General features: G+C 46.7%; 1 protein-coding gene across 2 annotated transcripts in view; it reads left to right on the top strand.

Annotated features, from left to right (window-relative positions):
* The first annotated feature begins 420 nt into the window (after positions 1–420).
* FAXC (failed axon connections homolog, metaxin like GST domain containing) overlaps positions 421–11,114 on the top strand; it is a 35,110-nt gene continuing 24,416 nt past the window's right edge. The window contains exons 1-3 of one of the 2 annotated variants that reach the window (XM_068937858.1): positions 421–838; positions 3,691–3,826; positions 10,746–10,942. In XM_068937858.1, coding sequence (XP_068793959.1) covers positions 3,788–3,826; positions 10,746–10,942 — 236 coding nt within the window. In that variant the 5' untranslated portion in view covers positions 421–838; positions 3,691–3,787. Of the gene's footprint in view, positions 839–1,496; positions 1,783–3,690; positions 3,827–10,745; positions 10,943–11,114 lie in introns of those variants that run through there. The other variant, XM_068937857.1, reaches the window with a different exon arrangement.

Below are 11,114 nucleotides of genomic sequence, written 5' to 3'. Positions count from 1 at the left end.
GTTGCCCTGATGTTGCTGAGCAAAGCTAAACACAAAACTGGCCACCAACGACACCTGGAGAAGGCAGCACGCGGACCTGAGCTCCACAGCTCTGCTGCATGGCCATGCCATGAACTCAAAGCTCTCCTCCTCCTCCTCACTCGACTTTGAGGAAGAATAAGAGCCAGAATCTGGCCAATTTCATATCATGGATTTTGGCCCTGTTTCATCTGTGTTGTCTAATCTGTCTCATAGCCTGAAGCAGAGCTTCTGCAAAGCCCTGGTCATGGACTCGGTATTTCCCCTACTGGATGCTGACAGTTGTTCCATTTGTGTGAAGAATCTCGTCACTTTATTCCTGTGATAATATCTAACTTGTGGGCGTGTTTTGGAGCAGCTGTGTACACACTGCTGCATTTAATAACAGACTACGTATTTGGAGAATGGGATTAAGCAGAAAAAGGGCATTTATTAGCGCTGAAGGGTCAGTGTAATTCCCAGAGCCACAGACATGCTGCAGAATATAAAGTGAAGTCCTGCTCATCCTGCCTTGGAGCACCCAAGAGTCCCAGCAGCAAGTCTGAAGGCAAGGGAGAACTGCGAGGTTATCCCAGATGAGCGCAGCACAAATCTTGCCACCTTGTGGACCGAGGTGTTTGTGTCACTTTGCTTCCGTTTTCCCGTACCTTTTCCTTTTAGAGGTGATCTCCTCAGTCAGCTGCTCGAGCATCAGCATAATAGAAAAAAAAAATATTTCTGCTTGCTCCCGAATGGCTTAAAAAAAAGCAGAGTGTCATTTCCTCTTACAGCCGGACACCGGTGTTTAACGGCATGGCGCCTTGCGACAAATAAGGGACGGGTAAGGTAGGAGGCCTCTGTTGCTCAGTGAGGAAGGCAACAGCGTAGCAGACCCGTATGAGCAGAGCACAGACGCTTTAACGCAGAAGACCGGAGCTCGGGCTGCTCTCACTGCGATCGGCAGCGACGTTTCCGATCCGAGCCCGGCTTTGCGGCGCGGGCTGCCCGGACCAGCCCGAAATGCGCGCGCCCGCGCGCGCGTGCTCCGGCCCCGCGCGCGCCCCCGCTCAGCTCCGCGGCTGCGCACCGACTAGGGAGACGCGGCCGCCTTGCCCTGCGCGGGCGGCCGCAGGCCCTTAGCGCGCTCCTTGCGCTGCCACCTCCGCCAGCATCCGTGCAAGGGCGGGCCGCGATTGGTGTGTGTGTGTGTGGGGGAATAAATAAATAAATAATAATTAAAACAAAACAAAACAAAACAGGAGAGGCTGGCGCGGCGGTGAGGGCGGGCTGTGCCCTCCCTCCCGGCCGCTGCCGCGCACTGACGGCTGGGGGGGGCCGGCAGAGCCGCCCGGCGCGGGGGCTGCGCGCCGGCGCGGGGCGCGGGCGCGGGCAGGAGGGGCGGCGGCGGCGCGCAGCGCCCGCGGGCCGGGGGCATGCGGGAGCCGGGGCCGGAGCCGGGGCCGCGCCGCCGCCTGCCGCCGCCGCCGCCACCACCGCGGGGCGGCGAGGGCGCAGCATGCGCTGGGGGGTCGGGCTGGCGGCGCCGCGCTCCTGCGTGGCGGACCTGAGCCGCAACCGCAGCCTGTCGCTGGGCTGGTGCGCGGGCGCCGAGGAGCCGCCGCACGCCCTGTATGGGGGGGACATCGTCGCCTTCCCGCTGCCCGCCGCCGGCGGCACCATGGCGGCGCTGGGCTCCGACTCGTGGTGGAAGAAGACGCTGTACCTGACGGGCGGCGCCCTGCTGGCCGCCGCCGCCTACCTGCTGCACGAGCTGCTGGCCATCCGGTGAGCCCCGCCGGGGCTGCGCGGCCGCGGAGCGGGGCCGGGGCCGGGCCGCGACATGGTGGCGGTGGTGATGGCGGGGGGGGGGCGGGGGCGCTCCGCCTTGGGCCGCGAAACCTGCTGCCCCGGTTCCGTTGACGGAGGTTAACGCGGTTAACGGTTTTAACGGTTTTCCCCGCGGCCGTGCGGGGAGCGGCCGGCTTGAACGGCACAGGGGCCGGCCTCCTGCGAGCCGGCCGCGGCTTCGGGGAGGTGCCGGCGGCGGCCCGCGGAAAGCGGAGTCACCGCTCGGTGCGGTTTGGGGAAGCTTTTATTTTCTAATTTTTTTTAACAGATGGGCGATGTAGATTACCGGGCTAAATAATAGATTTAATGTAAGGAAGCCAGATGCCCGTGCGGACCGCCTCTGCCCTGCCGAGGTGTTTCGGTGTGCCGTGGCAGCCCGGTTACCTGCGCGTCATCCCTGAAGTCTAAGGGCAGCCTTCAGTGCCTTGGAAAGTAACCGCAGGCCTGGCAGGATGCTGTGAATGCCTATCGGCCGTCTGAAGTAGGGCCTTTTGAAAAAAAAAAAAAAATAAATCACGTTTACCAGCCACGTCTGGGTTCGTAGCGGCCCACTGAGAAAACAAAGCGACGTTATTGTCACAGGGCTGTGAGTGGCACCCCCGGCGCTGTGGCGCGCGGTGCGTAAGGAAGGGTTAAAGCGAAAAGCGATGCCGGTGATGCTCGGAGGGGCCGGGTGCCTCGTGAGCGGCGGAGGCAGAGCGCCTGCCACCAAGGCCCGGGGTCCGGCCGGGAGCGCCCCTCGCGCCCACCCTCGCCGGCGGTACCCGGGGAGAGAGAGGAGCAGCAGGCTTGCGCGTCCGCTGGCGGCTCGGGCGAGGAGGCCTCCTCTCACCTGCAGCCATTTCACGTCTTTGCTGCTGCAAGGGACCGTGCTGGAGCTCTCGGGCCTTGGGTGGTGGCTCCCGCCGGTCCCGCTGTAAAGCCGCTGTCGTTCTCTGGATTCGCACCCGTGGAGCAGGGAGAATCGGGACCCAAACTGAAGCCTGTGGTGATTTTTTTTTTGAAAAGCCGCAGTAGAGATCTGGGGAAGAATGAGTGGAGTTGTGTGGTAACAGGAGGCCCCTCTTGGTAGCAGATGTTAGGCTGCTTCCCCCCCCCCCCCCCGCAAGCAATGGAAGCAGCAACTTGCTGAGTGCAGAGGGCAAAAAATGGAAAAATTGGAATCAGACTGAGCTTGTAGGGTGAAGGGCTGCAGGCTTCAGAGTCTCAGCAGCCCGAGCACCACAGTTGGGCCAGGGAAAGCAGGGAGGTGACGAGCCTCTTTAGAGCAGGAGTGGGTATGCATCTGGTAGAACAAGCCCAACGATAAAAATGATACTAAAAGCAGTGAAAACGAATGGTGAGTCTTGCAGTAGTGGACCTGAAGTAGCACTTCTGAGGCGTTTATGGGCAGGAATAAGGTTTTGAGGCCTGATTTCTTTTTTCAGTTTTGTTTCATTTTATTGTTTTACTGTTTCTCACTTATCTTTTACAGCTGTGCAGAAAGGATGCAAAACATCGGTGGGCTCGACAGGGGGTGGGTGGTCCGTGCACATCTCCACAGGTCGCACAGGGATGCGGAGGGCTGGGATGTTATTTTCTTATTCTGTGCATGGACTTTGCTTATTAGTTTCTTTGCCAGGTTTCCGGTTCCCTCTAGTGTAAAATTAGCTAAGCTTCCTATCTGCCACAGCAGCGTAAGTGCTTTTTAGTGCCTCCAGATTCGATGAATAAAAAAATTGCAGTAGTCCATTAAGGGAGGATGTACGTTTTGCTTCAGCCAGGATTTCTGCTTTATGTATTTAATATATTGATGCGTGATGCACCTGTTTGTTGGTTTTTAAATTCAATTCTCTTTTTTAACAGGAAAGAGCAAGAGGTTGATTCAAAAGATGCTATTATACTGCATCAATTTTCAAGGCCTAACAATGGTGTTCCAAGTTTATCTCCTTTCTGTCTGAAAATGGAAACTTATTTAAGGATGGCTGATTTACCCTACCAGGTAAATTTGTATGTTTTTCCTTTACATTGCAGTTAGTTATAATCACGTGAAATGGCAAATATGAAAACAACATCTGCCTCGTGGAGGGAGATGTAAACGTATACGTACAGCTAGATGGGTAGACTGCTGCTTGCTTGTCTCTGGTTAAATTTGGGCTGTAACGCTTAAGGGTATGACTTGAAAAGGCAGATTGGTCTAAACAGCTCTAGATTTAATTGGCCAAGCTAAATGACTGTTAGAAATTAATTCTAGTTAGAAATGCTGAAGTGGGAGAATAGTCTGGAGTTTATATAATGCTAAATAATACCCTAAAACTAAAACATAATGTTATTTGGTCGGTGATTTTCACCATGTTAAAGAGATCAAGATTGCAGAGTTGAAATTGCTTATTTTCCCTGAGGGGTTCTCTCCCGTGCTCTCCTTGGAAGATGTATATTCCTTTCATTTAACCTCCCATGGCTGATGCTTCTCCTCTTGTGAAGGAAGACAGGGTTGTTTTTAGAGGTCGTGAATATTGCGTTTTAGTAGTGGCTGTGTTCCTGTTGAGCTGTACCTGATGCTATCCTTCCACAGGGGATGAAGCGCAAGCTACTCCGGTGAATGACAGACAGGAGAACAGAAAATTGAATCTAGCTCTCTTGTTTGTTAAAGTCAGGGTTTAGTTGCGATGCCACTAGTTTGGCTCGCGCTTCATTGCAGTGTTGGTAGACAGGTTATACAGAATGCAAGCTCTTTGAAACGCAGGATGAGTACTTCTTTTTGTTTGTGTATGTGCATCATGTGCATTTGAGGTGATATAACAGTAATGATAAATATGGTAAGGATCCTAGGTGGGAGAAATGTGGGAGAAACATGTCTTTGTTTTTGCAACTGGAGTAAGTTTGGGGTCTTACTTTGTCTGAAAGGGACTGAGCTGTGGGTAAGTTGCATGCTCATCCCTTTTTCTGTTGCGTGTCAAGCTGCTACAAGTACTGTTTTGTTTAGGTTCAATGTTTTAGGAGGGAAAAAGAAATCCTTTTACAATTTGTAATGTATTTGTGATTGATAGCCATCCACCTTCCGATCTGATTAACGCTCCTTTGCCTCAGAAGTGAAAGAAAATGTAATTAGTATATTTTGCTTAAGTCTTTTAAAGCATGGGTTTTAATGCTCATTACCTTAAAATTTAATGGCACTTGATTCAAGTACTGCAGCATATTGAAGGGAGAGATTTCTAGCCCCCCGAATGTATTTTCCTCAGTTTGGTTTACAAAATCTGCGAGATACTGAAGTTTGAGCAGGGCTAGAGGGACTTAAGTTGTATTGCTTCTCAAACCAGTGTAATATGAGTAGAAATTGCACGTTTGAAAGGAAAACTGTAGTTTTAGTGAGATCTGTGTTCTTTCTAATGGCAGTTTGTGCAGTTCAGAGGTTTGGAATGATTAAAATTGCTCTAGTGGACAGTAATTAATGTTGCAGTATAAAAGGTGATGGTCACAGGATTTAATTATTTCTGAAAGATAACACTCCACATCTGTGTGATTCAGGATGGAGTCTTTTAGAAAGCTAATACTGGAAAGAAGTGAGTCACTTAATTTTTTGAAAGGGAACGATTTCCAGAAGGTTATTCTCCCCTTTTAATTTTTGATCCTGAAAGTCAGCATTCCTTTCTAGTGTTGCCTACCTCTCTTTATCCCTATTGGCTATACGAGCAGTTGGTTAGCTGTGGACACACTAAGCTGGCCTAGGTCAGCATGACCACCAAGAGCAGCAGTCCTGCTTTTCAGCCATTTAGGTCAGAAATGACATAGTTAGAATCATAAACAAATATTTGTTTAGTTTTAACCCAGATTGGATCCCCAGGCGCTCTGTTCACCGTGCAGATGCTGTGCTGGCACAAGGAGGTGGGTGTCTGGGGGCAAGAACAAACAATTGAAGGTGATGGGAAAGCAAGGTGCTTCTTTTAGCAGCGCTAGCTTATGCTAACTTAAAGCATTTGTGGACCTAGACCTTGCTTTCAGGTAGTTAAAGATAAGGGGGATGAAACCCAATCTCTGAATGCGTACCGCTGCTTCTCCCCTTCTGCAAGTGATGTTGTGGCAGGTAGTTAAGTACTATCTTCTGTTTGATGCACACAAAAATATTCTGCGTTACTGACCTGCTGCGTTGAAGGAAGAGGCCTCAGTGATCTTGGCTGCAGTGTGCAATGGCAGTGCTGCTCTCGGGAGCTGTCACGGGCACCAGATGAGGTGGCCGCTTGGAGGCACGTGAGGCGCAGCTGGTCAGCCCTGCTTTTCATGTGAAATTTGACTGCAGTTATTAAAACAGATACCTGGATTTTAAGGATGTGAGTGTTTTTGTGTTCCCTGTTGCAGTCCAGTCTTCTAAACACACAACTGTTTTTGGCCTGTCCCATTTTAGAGAACCTTTTCCACAGTGTAAATTGAAATACTATCTTTAATTTTGGTCTCTCATACTCTGTAAAAAGTGGAAATACAAGCAAAATGGAGAAATCTGGGTGGGGTACAGTCATCTCCTGGCCTTGCGTTGAGATGGGGCCTGACCGTGTTTTGGTTAAGTCACCAAGTCAAGCTAACAGGCTTACACTACTAGAGGAGACCTTGTTTTAGGCACAACAGAGGGCTGTATTTAGGAGAGGTGGTGCTGCTGCCTTCGAATCAGTTTGTCCTACCTCACTTCTCGCCACTCAGTAAGGTGGTTGAGGCAAACTTACAGTTTTCTGTTACATATCTGGATAGCTGTAGTTCCTTATACAGCAGATTGATGTATGGGCTCATCTCCTGTAGGAGTGTGCTCATCCCTTGTTTTTTAGGTTACCAACTGTACATAGGATTTTAGAGTTGAAGCTTTTTAGATGTGAAGGTAAGCTTATGAGCTGAGGAAACAGCTTCTTCTGTCTGAAAGAAGCAGAGATTCTGTTTCTGTCGTTAGGAATGCGGTGCTGCTTTCGGCTGCGAAAAGCAGAGGAGGATAGAAACCGTTGCAGGAGTAAACTCTAGGGGGACATTAGGAACGCCTGTTAGTTGGAGGGTGGAAGATAAGCAGCATGGGTTTGGAGCTGGAATTAATGGCGGATGGGGATTAATTACGTGAAGTATTATCTATATCCAGACTGACCAGAGACTTTTTTTTTTTTTAATTTGCTTTTGTTTTCTCCTAACTGCATTACCCGTAGGCCACTATAGGAGACAGAGACACTTGATGGACTTTCCATTAGCCGGCTCAGTTGCTGCCTGAACTGCTTGGCCAGTTTGGCAGGGCACCACCACCAACAGGTCACCGGGACCTCTTCATCTCGTGAATTTTCTCCAGGCCAGTGATACTGATTCTCAGTATTACTGATCTCAGCAATACTGAGAATCAGTATGACTGTTGCTGGGCCGTCCTGCTTGCCCTAACTGAGTCTGTTAATCACTTGACGTTTCCAGTTGTTTGTGACACCTCTGCTGGTGTCCGTGTTTTGCTGTCTCTCTCATCCCTTGCTGAGAGGAGACATACTGCAGGTGATTGCTACGGGCAGTGGTTGCACTGAGTTACAGCCGAGTGCTACGCAGCTCTGTTTTGAAACTGGACACCGAACAGCACCAAGGGCTGGGCTGGTTCAGCGTTTCACTGTGGAGGGAAGTGAGCAGGAGCAAGACTGTTGCTCCCTTGTCATAGTAGCTGCCATGATTTACCTTGGGCAGGGGGTTACCTACCATGTGAGCTGGTGGAGAACTGGGGTGGGTGCGCGCAGGGGTAAGGCAGCCCTCCGAGAGAAAGCGCCTTGCTCCCCATGCACTGGTGGGGACCGTCGTGGAGAAGCTGCAGCTCTCTGGGTTGTGGTTTGTGCTGTGGCTACCGCTGTAGCCACGCTGTGGGTCATCAGCTTAGCAGGAAGGACTTGAAAAGCGGGTGGAGAAAAGGTGCTTCCAGTCAGAACAAATGGTAAAATTTTCTGACTGCTTTGTGAACCAAAAATTATGAACAGTTTCCAGTTGTGACTTACAACATTTGGATTTTGGACTCTTTTGATTTCTTGTGCTTTGACTTTAGTGTACTAGAATATTGAGTAACACATTACACAAAAATGTTTTAATGGCATATGAGAAAAAAAATGGAATTAAGTGTAATATTCCAACCTTTTTCTAACCTGAATTGCTTCAAATAGACGATGTGAAAATCTCAACGCATCATAAGAACATAAGAACACAAGAAACACAGTTTCAAAAAAATTTTCCATCTAAAATAATTCAGGCAGCCCTTCACAGGCTAGGCTGTAATACTAAACCTGACTGTTTTTTTAAAAGTGTATGAATTTGTTGCTTAAAGTTTGTTTTGAAGGAGCCCATCTTGGTTGCTTTTGGAGATCTTTTGGGTGTTCCCCCATGGACAGTAAAGTTCTGAGCTTTTATATAATCTGATAAGTATTAGCACAGCTGAAATGTGTGGTTTCATATGAAGTCTATGAAAATGACAACCTCTTTGAGAAGATATATGAAGCAAGGTAAGACATAGGCAGCAGTAATTGAAAATTTGGAGCCTTATTTCTTTTAGGCAGTACTATAAAATGACTCCAGAAGTGCCCTATGCCATTCCGTTTATAAATTCTTCTATAAATGAGCTTCCCAGCAGCTCTTGCTACAGTTGCTTTGTTGGCTGCAGTTAAAGTTAATGTACTATGAGAGGTTTTTTTTTTTTTTTTTTTATGATAGTACCATAGCTTTTCCCTGCTTTACAGCTGGACCAGTTTTTAAGTGGAAAGTTGATAAATATTTGATGGCAATTAGTAGCAGGCATAAGGATACTACAGTTTCAAAGCTAAAAATACCTACTTGAGAACAGCAGATACAAGAACAGTATAACTGAACACTTGTCCAGAGAGTAAGATTTTCTTAGATCATCAAAATATACTTCCAGTTTTGTTTGATAAACTAAATATAACGAAACATGAAAATCCCGAGCATTTTTTTTTTAAGTTTACCTAAACCAACTTTCCTGTAGGAACCTTTGCCCTTATGTTTTTGAAAGTGCAATATTAATGTAGTACAAACAAAAATTTTCTACAAAATATGTGTATATATGTGCTTGTGTGTTTGTGTAGAAAGAAGTTGCTTTTTCTGGCATGCAGAGAATATGGGCTACAGTAATTGAAACATGTAATAAATGTATGTTTAAAGTCCAGTGGCTTCTGTAAAACATCAGCGTTTGTGTATAATGAGGGAAATCCCTTACTAAAAGGCCCTATGGTCCTTAAATAGAGATTAAATCAGCAATGTTCAGTGCCATATAGACACATTACACATCTCTAGAAAAAGCTTATGATTCTTTAATAAATACATGGTGAAAAATCTATGAAAATGTATCAGTTAATTTGGCCCATGAAGAAGGACCTTTTGCTGAAGGAACAGCGTGGAAGGTGAAAAGACGGGGTAGTGTTTGTTAAGTTTCAGGTGTCCAGCGGTTGTAGTGTTTCTACCATTGACCAGACTGATAACCCCCTTTTCACCCACATGTGCAAACTAGATGGACCCCACTACTTTATTCATCCATGCGCAGAGTCAGTAAATGAGATATTATATAACTGACTACTGCTACCATAATATTTGTTTGGGCAGCAATCCCAGAAAAGGCTGCAACCAGAAGGCATTTGTGTTCCCAGCAGCGTTACCCATTTCTTCTGTTTTGATCCAAAAGGAAAGAGCTTCTGGAAATGGCCACACATTCGTAGTGCATTACACATCCATGTTTTGAGCTGTAGCCAAGATGATGTGCATTCAAAGAGCAGGACTGAGTTGGAGTTGCGTTCTGTTGTGTGCTCTCGGCTGCATAATGAGGTACCTTAATCAATCTTAATGGGTTTATGAAAGGTAAATATTTGAGACCCAAATGAGTCAACACAGAACTGTTAACCCTAAACCTTCAGAGATCTGGAACTAGACCCCAAAATACTTAGGGTGACCACCAGGTGGGAGCCTGTTTTTTTTGTAAGTCTCTGTGCTTTATGTTTCTGAGCTAGGATTTTTTCTCTTATTAAACAGCAGTACACCAGGACTCGAATCCTGACAAAGGAACACAGTTCTGCCTTGTGTTGCTACTCAGAAGCAAAAGATAGTTGAAGTCTAATGCCTGACCACATTTTGCAAGCCAGGAATTCCTGTAGAATTTGTTAAATGAGAAATAAGTTTTCTATTTAAACTCCATGTTTCACCTTCTTCAACTGTAAAATGCGGAGAATACCTTATTACTTCTGTAGGAGTGCTACGTTAAGAAGATATATTGGTACAGTAGCAGACTAATGCTATACTCGGCAAAAGTGCTGAGCTTCTTTAGATCCAGTTGTATTAAGTGTGTCTGTAAACACTTGAGATTTCTAAGCTGTGAAATTGTAGGAGCATGTATAAAGGCAGACTTCCCTCCTGCGTGGTGAGAGAATGGTATGCATTTCATTGTACGGTTGTGGGTATATGTTTTATCCTCAGATTTAATGCAGCTATTTGAGATTAGGTAGTGGATTAATCATTGTGAAGTACTTCTAACATGAAAAGTGCTGCTCTGTGTAAGAGCCAAATTTAGGCCTGATTTCTGAGATAAAAAACTTACTTAGACTATTGGGCCCAATCTTTTGGGAGATCAGAGTATCTCCAACCCCTTAAGTAAATAAGCCAGTTCTTAAGTAGTATTAAATCATACAGCCTCTCCTGTGAAAAGTGTTGCAGGACCTGGAAATAGCTATTTTGGTATTGTCGTAGAGAGTAATGCTGTTGCTCTGATTCAGTAGCTACCACTAGTAGAGAGTATTGACTTTTTTTTTGAATGTTTGTTGCATAATGTTGCCTTTAAAACACAAAGTTATTAAAAAAGCTTTATTTTGATATAAAACGAATCTCAAGGGCCTTTTTGTCTGTATGTTTGTTTGTTTACTTGCTTTTTTTCTTAGAACTATTTTGATGGAAAACTTTCCCCTCAAGGGAAAATGCCTTGGATTGAATACAATCACAAAAAGGTGTCTGGCACTGAGTTCATTATTGACTTTTTGGAAGAGAAACTTGGAGTGAATTTAAATAAAAACCTTGGTCCACATGAAAGAGCTGTTTCCAGAGCAGTGACAAAAATGGTGGAGGAGCACTTCTATTGGTAAGCTTGCATGGTAAAGCTAGTTCTGTTCTGATGCTGTCAAACCTGCACCTGCACTTTTGTCTGGAAATGTATGCTTATTTTGTCTTGCAGAAGAGTCAGAAACTCAGTTACTAATTTCACAAGTCTTCTCACTCTAGGGAGCTGGTGCTTCTTTGTGCTCATGCTAGCA

The sequence above is a fragment of the Struthio camelus genome, chromosome 3 (assembly GCF_040807025.1).
Source record: "Struthio camelus isolate bStrCam1 chromosome 3, bStrCam1.hap1, whole genome shotgun sequence".
Classification (NCBI taxonomy): domain Eukaryota; kingdom Metazoa; phylum Chordata; class Aves; order Struthioniformes; family Struthionidae; genus Struthio; species Struthio camelus.
The sequence above is the reverse complement of the archived record's forward strand: the minus strand, read 5'-3'. Positions and strand labels throughout refer to the sequence as shown.